The following is a 9,421-nucleotide window of genomic DNA, read 5'->3' as shown; positions in this document are numbered from 1 at the left end:
CTCACAAGTTTTGACATCAATCGATAGTTGTCTGAAACAATTATCATGTTGTCAGTTGGTTATATTCTCATTCCTTCATCCTTTTAACTGTTACAATACTACTGCAATAAAGTTACATTCATTCGTATTAATACAGGCTCACAATTTCTTATTTTGTGGATTATAATCTGCTAATATTGCTTTGATCCTAAAATTGTCCCATTTTTTTGCTCGTGGGAGACCTTCAGCTGGCTCCCGTCCTTTTGACATGTCTCCATTATTTGAATACTTTCTTTCTGGCACATTTTTGTTCCAGATTTATGTTGTAATTTCCTGCTTCAGCCATGGAATTCGCCATTTCTTCATGGAAACTTTCTTTCTTTAATGGAAAATAGTGTTTAGAGACTAAGTTCTGGGCCCTGGGTGGTATTCGTTACTGGGTTTTCATAGGCACTCTCAGAGGAAAGCTGGAAAATGCAGTGACTCATCCAGATCCGTACCCAGAACTAGGTATCCATTCCGATTCGACATCACCTATTTCTAGTCCTCTATTTCTGTGTATCTATTTAAAACCGCAAACCAGGTTCAGCAGACCACCAGCTTATTCGTCTTCTTTTTCCATATTTGTAACTCCCCCAACACGGAGTAGCACGCTTCTCATTTTCTACAGCACACTTATCTGCACAGTCCTCAAGTATACATAGATTCACACTCCTAAACTTTACCCATGTGAAAGACAAAATAACCAACTGGAGCTTGATATTTATTCAGTGTTCTTATTAAACGGATAACTTTAATCAGAAGACAAGCAAGTGACACCTAAGGTCGAGTGCCGGCGGGCTGGGCAGACGCGCGGGGCTCGCGCTCCCCCGGACGCATGCGCGCAGCCTCGGGGCGGGGCCTGGAGGGCCGGGGCGGGGCCTGGGAGCGCGCGAGGTTTGAAGCCGGAGGCGAGGCCGTCCCGGGATTTGCGAGCTGCAGGGTTCGAGAGCGGCCGCCAGGCGCGGGGTCCCTCGGCGGGATCGGCGGTCCGGAGACCCCCGCGCTGCAGGGCCTGAGGTCCAGCGTCGTCAGTCCCTCCCGGCCCAGGCCTCCGGGCTCCGGTCTTCTGAGCGGTCATCCCGCGCGCTGACGCCAGGGCGGCGCTCGGGAGCGCGGTGCCCGCGGGGTGACGGGGCGATTCCGAGCAGTTAGGATCTGCGGTCGCCCCGGCCCTGCTCCCAGGTGAGCCCCGCTGGGGCACCGGGAGCTCGTAAGCCTCCACGTGGCGGCAGAAGGGTTCGACTCGGGTTTTCGGGGACGTCGGTCCCTGTAACCAGCTGGAGGACACGGCCCCGCCCTCCGGCCGCTGGGAAGCGCGGGGCGGTGCGCGCCCGCCTTGCGCATGCGCAGTGCTGCCCGCGGGCCCCGCCTGGCGCGGCGCGGCCGCTGCGGATCCTTGCGCCCCTCATGGCGGCTCCCGGGGCGCCGGGCGCCTCGGTTCTGAAAGGTGAGGGCGGTTCCGCTGCCCGGGCCGGGCTGGGGGGCGCGCGGGAGGGCAGCGGCATCCCGGAGGCCAGCCGGCCGCCTGCGGCCGCGGGGTCTGTCCCGAGTCCGGGATCGTGCCCGCCCCACGTGGGCCGGGCAGGCGCCCGGGTCCGGACGGATGGCGGGTTCGGCCCTCGCGCCTCCGCCTGGCGGGTCACCCCAGGGGCGTGGGGGCGGCGGCTCTACTCCCGCGCCCGGTCAGCGTTGCCATGGTGACAGGAGCTACCTCGCTCTGGGGAATTGTCCGGGAACTGTGCTGAGTGCTTGAGGGATACTGTCTTAACTTCAGCCCCGGCGCCCTGTTCCACCTCGCCTTACAGGTGGGGGGACCTCCGCCCTCGCGTAGCCAGGCGGGGCACAGGGGACTTTAGCTCCGGCGCCTTTTCTGCGGCTCCTGACCCCTGGTGAGGTCATCGGGCCACCTGGACTTGCTGAGGAGTGGATCGGAGCACTGGATAAATAAGAGTAGCGGTTGGCGAAGAGGGGTCATGGGTACAGGGTCTGTGCCCAGGGGCCTGGAGGGGCGTACGGATCGTTCGGTCAAAAGAGCAAAGGCTTGACAAACTAATCGGCTGTGGCTGTTTTCCTACTGTTAGTATTTTGTTAAATTAACCTGACTTTCCTTTTGCTTTGCGGACAGTTATTTAGGGTGGCACACCTGGAAATTCTTTTAAAGCGTTAGTTTTTGAGGAAGATACCCACTAAAACGAACAGAGCTCCCTGGGTGCCCCAACCCCCCCACCCCCAGTTCTGCCTGCTGCCTGTTTTTGTAGGGACTACGAGCCAAGACTGTCTTTTACTTTTTTAAATGGTTGGGAGAAAAAAAGAATGGCACAGGAAAATGATATCAAATTAAAACTTCATTGTCTGTAAAGTTTTATTGGAACGCAGCTGTGCTTTTTCATTAACGTATTGTTGTTGGCTGCTTTTGTTTTGCAGCCATGAGCTTGAGTGGTGGTATGTCTCAAAGCTGAAAATGTTTACTCTTCTGCCCTTTAGAGAAAAGAGACTCTCGTACTAGAAATGTTAAGCCTGGTTTAGGAATTTGGGAAGAGCATCTCGGCTTAATGCAAACTGTGACGTGTATGAGTAACGTTCTTTGCTTGAAATTCTAAGAACTGTCATAGCACTAATGCTGTTTTAAATAGGCTCGTACTAGAAGGAATTAAATTTTTTAAGTAAATAGAACAAGAGAAAAATCTGTCGAAATCCTTGAGTGAGGGATGCCAGAATTTCAACGGTATTTCATGCTAATATCTTCCTTATTTTCAGATGTCGTGGCTTATGTGGAAGTGTGGTCAGCCAACGGAACAGAAAATTATTCAAAGACGTTTACAAACCAACTTGTGGCTATGGGGGCAAAGGTAAGTTCATTTTGCAGTTGCTACATATGCTAGTCCTCTGGTACATGATGAAATATATTTGCATTTTCTTGGGAGTTATTTCTTAGAATGTGAAGGAAAAAGAAGACAGTGGGTAAATGGCAGGAGAAAAAGAGAACCATGGGTACGAAGAATTTCAAACCATAGTATTTGGTCTGTGCTTATGAGGGAGAAGAACTCCAGGGTGAAAAGGTGGACCCTGCCCATTGGGTACCATGATGCTGTTGAGCAAAGTGAGGAGTGCAGGGACAGGAACAGGTGTTAAAGGCTGTGAACTGGGGCCTAGTGGAAATATCTGATCGACATTTGGGTATACCAATCTGGAACTCGAGGTAGTCAAGGCTAGAAACAAGGTTTTAGGGCTCCAGAGTCTAGGGGTGGGGTGAGGCCGAGGACGAGTCAAGGACCCAGGTGATGAGAAGGCGACGTCCCGGAGGTGGAGCCTATCGATCGAGTATTTCAGGGGCTGCCAACGGGGCGGTGGAGTCAGCGACAGAGGTAGAGAGGAATGCCAGGAGAATCTGGGAAACAGTCTGGAAGTCAGGAGGGCGGACCCCAGTGATGGAAGTTTGAAGCTCTGCAGCCTGCCCGGACAGTTGAGACTAGCGGTGCCTTAGATTTGAGGACTAGCGCAGAGATCACGGTTGCGTGTAGTGCAGTTCCCGGGAGCTGCCTAAAGGGGGTGGAATTGGTGCAGCAGTCCCTGGAGTGCTCAGTCCTTGGGGTACGCGGAACAGAGGTGGGGAGAGCGGACTGCTGCCGGGGAGTTTGGCTGTGAACTCAGTGCGTGTGTGTGTGTGTGTGTGCTGGGGGACGGGGCTGAGAGGTCGGCGTGGGTGAGCAGATCCATGAAGGCAGGGCCAGGGATTAGGGCGAGGTGGAAGAGGCGCCCGGGGCTTGAAACCTCAGGGTGCCCACCTCAGGAAAGAGTGGGTGCTCCTGGACTTGCGCGGGCCCCCTTACGCTCCTCCCTGCCCTGCTGGGGAGATGGAGGGACAGCAGACTGGGCTGGGGGCTTTCAGCGTCGACGGGCGGGCTCGCTTTTGAGCCTGAGAAGTCACCTTTTCTCTGATAGGCTGGACGGCAGGACCCGGGCGGTTAGTTTGGCTAAGAACAAAGCCATGGGACGCGGGAGCTGACAAAATGGCATTCAGGGCTAGTATTGAGATCTTAGATGACTTGGATCTTTTTGTTTTTCACCTGTTATATTGAAAATTTTTAAATGGGAAGTTGAAAGAATAGTACTGCAGTGAACGTAGAGCCAACACTTGTCAGCCTCTTAACATCCCTGCTTTGTCTCCATCTCTACATAGTGTATGTGTATTTTTTCCTGAACTCTTCGAAAGTCACAGATATCATAATTTGCCCCTAAACATATTTAGGGTGTATCCTTCAAGAGCAAGGACACTTTCTTGCCTAACAAGAAGGCCACTGTCACATCTGAGAAAATTAGCAGTGATTTCTACCAGGTTTCTGCAGTGGGCGAATCAGTGTGTGCCTCGGCCACGTTCTGCTGTCGTGGTGGCTTCGTCAGCCTTCACTTTCAGCCGTTCCTGGTGCGTTCCTGGTGGCGTGTCGCTGTGGACTGAGTGCGTTTTCCCGCTCATTTTCCTCCATTTATCTTGAGGAGCTTGTTCCGGTCTCGGTTCATGTTTCCTTTGGGTTTTTTTTCCTCCTTGATTTGTAAGCATTCTCGGCATTTTCTCGGTGACCGCTTTGTCAGTCATTTGAATTGCAATATCTTGTCACTCTGGCTCCTTTGCACCTTCTGGATGGTGTCTCGATAACGGAGATGGTGAGCGCTGCTGTATGACATAGCCGTCAGGGAGTTCAGGTGTCTGTGTGGGCAGTGGATTTGGGAGAGGATATGACATAGTTTCTCCCTTTATGGTGAGCTTTTTTGTGTGTCTCATTTAAAAACGTATTCCCACACCAAGGTTATGAAGACTTTCTCCTCTGTTATTTTCAGGAAGCTTTATCATTTTGCCTTCCCATTTGGATTTACAGTATGTCTGGAATTGATTTGCAGATATGGTATGAAATAGTTGCATTTTTTTCCGTGTGAGTATTCATTTTGCTCAACACCATTTATTGAAAAGACTGTCCTTTAACCAAGCTCCACACTACCTTCGTCATCCGGCAGGTGACCGTAGGTGTCAGTATACACGTGTTCTCTCATGACAAACCACCCTACCTTAATTGCTCTTTATAATAAATTTTTCATCAGTCTCCTTTGTTCTTCAAATGAATTTTAGAATGTTTGTCAGTTTCCAACCTTTTTTTGGAGATTTTGATTGGGATTGGATTGATAACAACAGATCAGTATGGAGAGAACTGACATTTTTACAAAATTGAATCTTCCAACCCGTGACATGATATATGCCTTTTTAAATTTGTTTGAATAATGTTTTATAATTTTCTGTGGTCCCTTTTGATGCTACTATGAATGGTATCTTTCAAATTCCATTTTCTAACTGCTGCTGGCATATAGAAATAGTTTTTGCTTATCCACTTTGTGATCACAGAACTTACCAACTCATTTATGAATTCTGTGGTATTTTTAGGATTTTAAAAACGTATGCAAGTGAATCACGTGTGCACAGGACAGTTTTATTTTTTTCTATCTCTAACACCTTTCATTTCTTTTTCTCAGTGGGCTTTACCAGCTAGGGCCAGCGGAGTAGAGTGGACAGACATTAGGTGGACGTCCAGGTCTGGTGTCTCTTCTCGAGGGAAAAGCCTTTTTAGCATTTCCTCTGATTACAGTTTTGTGCCATCTGTGAAATCCTAATTTACTGAGAATTTTCCTCATGAATAAACTTTTGAATTTTATGAAATGTGTTTTGCTCGTGTATTGAGATAATTATGGTTTTTCTCTTTGACTTTGTTAATGTGAATAATTATTGATTTTTTTTTTAATGTTAACCAACTTTGTAGTCCTGGAATTAACTCAAGTGGTGGGGATGTGTTATCTTTTTTATAGGTTGATACAGTTTGCTAATATTTTGTTGCTTGTTTTGCATACTCCATGAGTGGCACTTGCTTATACTTTATGAAACTGTTAATAGTAATTTACATTTTGTTTTCTGCACTTTTACACGTTTCAAAAACTTTTAACAAACAAGTAACTCAGATCACTTTATGAAACTGTGTGCAAACAGTAATCATTCACGTTTTGTTTTCTGTGCTTTGTCTAAAGGTTTCAAAAACTTTTAACAAACAAGTGACCCACGTGGTGTTCAAAGACGGGTACCAGAGCACGTGGGACAAAGCTCAGAAGAAAGGCGTGAAGCTTGTTTCGGTGCTCTGGGTCGACAAGTAAGTCCTTCTCTTATGTGTCCGTAAGCATGTCGTATTGGTGAAGTATGCGACATGTTTTGCACGGATCACAGAACCAGGAAACGTTCGATTTGCCTTTTCTGTGCTTCTTACCTGGCAAGTCATTTAACATCCTCAAGCCTCAGTGTCCGCAGCTGAAAGATGAGTAAAGTATGATCCCTAGTCCTGCCTCCTGGGAGGAGAGGTGAGCACGCAGGCCCCGAGGTGCCTGTGCTTGGTGTGTTCAGGGAACAGTAAGAGTGAGTGTGACCAGGCAGATTGTTTTAGTGGCTGGGGCTGCCAGTAACAATGTGCCACATCCTGGGGCGTAAACAACAGGCAAGACCAACGCGTTGGCAGGTTGGTTCCTCCTAGGCCTCTCCTAGGCTTGCAGATGGCTGGCTGGCTTATCTCTGTGTCTTAACCTGGTCTCTCTGAGTGTGTCTGTCCTAATCTCCTGTTGTAAAGACACCAGTCCTATTGGATTAGGGCCCACCCGTATGACCTCATTTAACCTTAATTTTCTCTTTAAAGGCCCCATCTCCAAATACAGCCATGTTTTGGGGCTCTGAGGATTAGGGCTTCTTGTGAATTTGGGGGGACACACCTGAGCCCAGGGCAAGAGTGTTTGAGGGGAAGCTTAGCAGGAGGTTGAGGTCAGAGGGGTAGTGGGGAGTCAGATGATGGGGGGCAGGCAGAAGGGAAGTATGCAGGAACGGGTGCGGGAGCGGGTGCGGGTGCGGGAGCGGGTGCGGGAGCAGGAGTGGGCAGGAGCGGGCGAACGTCGGGAGCCTGTCAGTGACCCAGGCTGGCCGCAGTGTGGTTGCCAGCGTTTGGGTTCAGGACGTGTCTAGGACAGCCTGCCAGACTCGCCCTCCTGCGGGTTTGGATGTGAGTGCAGAAAGGGGGCGTCAGGGGTGATGTGTGGCTTTGGCCCCAGGACCAGAAAGGTGGGTTTGCCATCCCCGAGATGGGGAAGGCTTCTGGAGGACCAGGCTCAGGGGGAGGAGGAGTCCCCCAGATGTGCTCGTGGGGTGTGTGTCAGGCACCCACGTGGAGGCACCAGGTGGCAGGCGGTTGGATGTGTGAGTGTGGAGCTCCTGGGCAAGGCTGGAGATAGAACGTGAGCGCACTCAGTTTACAGCTGTTACTTAGAGCCTGGAATCTGGACTCGCCCTCCTAGAGGGCATAGGTGGGTGGGGAGGGAAGAGGGTCTGGGTTGGGCGCCCCGGTGTGGGAGATGGAGGGCGGACCCCAGTGAGGGTGATGTTCTAGATGGCAGGTGAGGAGAGCTTCCAAGGGGAGGCGACGATCACCTGCGGCAAAGAGACTGCGTGCAGGCCGGTCTGAGGTTGGCACTGGGGTCGGTGGGGCGGGGTCTCTGGGGTCTCCACCTGCAGTTACAGTGGATTTGTGGGACTGGAGAGGTCAAGTAGCAGTTGGGGCTGTCGAGCCCTGATGAGGGACGGAGGTCGGGGCAGTACCTGGTGGGGGATGTGCAGTGGAAGGTCGTTTGAGATGGAGAAGCGACAGCATCTCTTTGCTGATGGATGGAGGGAAGTTTTGTGATGCAGAGGCTAGGGGAGAGATCCGCACGTGCAAGTCCATTTCTCACACAAGCGGCTTGGGGGCTGTGGGACTGGTCTAGCAGACGACAGCTAGGGGGGTTACCCTCTGTAGGCCATGGGTTATATAGGATCAGGGATGGATCACTGCCTGGAGACGGAGAGTGCAGAGCGCAGGGGACAGTTGCTGCTTGAGTAGACGGGGCATCAGGACTTGGGGACATTCTTCTGTGATTCTGCTTTCTTACCGAGGAGAAGTGAAAGGTTATCGTCTGAGAATGAGTGGGAAAAGGTGCAGGAGCTTTGAAGAGAGCACGTGAAATCGGTGTCTAGGAAGGGGCGAGAGTGACGGGTCTGGGAGATGTCCTGAAAGGACGAGGGGGCAAGACTCGCGGCTGGGTTCGGGGCGGCTGTGAGTTGAACACGAGGCCAGAGGAGCAGGCCCGTTGTTCATCCCGCAGCTGCAGCGGGAAGGAGGCTGAGGGTCGTGTCGGGTTTAACTACGGTTAGATTTCGCCAGGCACCCCTTCCTCCCCCAGGGAGCTGGGGAAATGCGAGGCAGTCGCAGTGAAGGACCTGAAGGACCGTGGACCCGGAGCCAGCGGGGAGAGGGGCGAGTTGACAGAAGGCTGACGGATTCAGGCAGCAGATCTTAGGGGAGTTGGGGTGTTGGGGTTTTATGGGGGGCTGTGTTTAGAAGGAGGAGGCCGTTCGGAGAGTCCGATGCTGGAAGTGTAGGTTACGGAGGGCAGGCCGAGGAAATGGAGTCAAACCCGGTCTGGCTCTTCACAAGCCCCCTCCCGGGCGGGTGGGCCTTGAAGTGGTTCCCGGTTCAGCAGTCCCGAACCGCAGTGCACACTGGGAGTCTGCAAACCTGGAGGGACCGCGACACAGCTCCCCAGAGACTGACTTCCTTCTCGACACTGCTCAGCGCATCTCGTAAGGTTTGCTGTTGTTTTGTTTTCATTTATTTCAAAAGATTTTCTAATTTCTTTTCAGTTTCTTTAACCCATTGGTCATTTAGGAGGTTCTTGTTTAATTCCTCCATGTTGTGAGTTTTCCAAACTTCATTCCATTTTTGATATCTGATTTTATTCTGCTGTGGTCAGAAAACATTTTTTTATTATTATTTCAGTCCTTTTAAAGTGATTGAGGCTGGTTTCATGCCCTGACATTGATTCCGCCCAGGAGAACGTTGCGTGCGCGCTCGAGGAGACTGTTCTGTGCTGGCAGGTGGAAGGCGCGTCCTACACACACTGTTCTGTCAGGTCTGCAGTAGTCGGTTTATACTTTCTTAACTTGCTCTGTTTAGTTGTTATGTCCATCTTTGGATGGGGCGTCGAAGTCCCCATGTTACTGTGGAGTTGTTTAATCCGATGACAACAAATTTCCTTAGTTTTTCTTTATCTGAAAATGTCCTCATTTCATCATCGTCTGTGAATAATATTTTCAGTGGATGTGCAGCTCCAGGCTGACGGTTTTCTCAGCCTCCTGTCCCCTGGTCTCATGAGAAGCCGTCACTGTTCAGGTCATTTCTCCATTGTAAGTGTCCTTTGTCTCTGACTTCTTTCAAGTTTTTCTCCTTATTTTTGTTTTTCAAAAGTTTAAGTGCTATTAAATTTATTCTGTGTGGATTTCACTGAGCTTTTT

General features: G+C 50.7%; 1 protein-coding gene across 29 annotated transcripts in view; it reads left to right on the top strand.

Moving 5' to 3' along the window:
- Positions 1-1,231: 1,231 nt before the first annotated feature.
- MCPH1 (microcephalin 1) overlaps positions 1,232-9,421 on the top strand; it is a 195,763-nt gene continuing 187,573 nt past the window's right edge. For 8 of the 29 annotated variants that reach the window (XM_039877264.1, XM_039877283.1, XM_039877273.1 and 5 more), the window contains exons 1-3: positions 1,237-1,468; positions 2,779-2,870; positions 6,088-6,206. In XM_039877264.1, the coding sequence (XP_039733198.1) occupies positions 1,429-1,468; positions 2,779-2,870; positions 6,088-6,206 (251 nt within the window). In that variant the 5' untranslated portion in view covers positions 1,237-1,428. Of the gene's footprint in view, positions 1,469-2,778; positions 2,871-6,087; positions 6,207-9,421 lie in introns of all 29 variants that reach the window. The other 21 variants (XM_039877289.1, XM_039877284.1, XM_039877287.1 and 18 more) reach the window with 7 other exon arrangements.

Source organism: Pteropus medius, unplaced genomic scaffold, assembly GCF_902729225.1.
Source record: "Pteropus medius unplaced genomic scaffold, Ma_sr-lr_union100, whole genome shotgun sequence".
In the NCBI taxonomy this organism is placed as follows: Eukaryota; Metazoa; Chordata; class Mammalia; order Chiroptera; family Pteropodidae; genus Pteropus; species Pteropus medius.
Note: the sequence above shows the minus strand (reverse complement) of the source record. Positions and strands in the feature narration are given on the sequence as shown.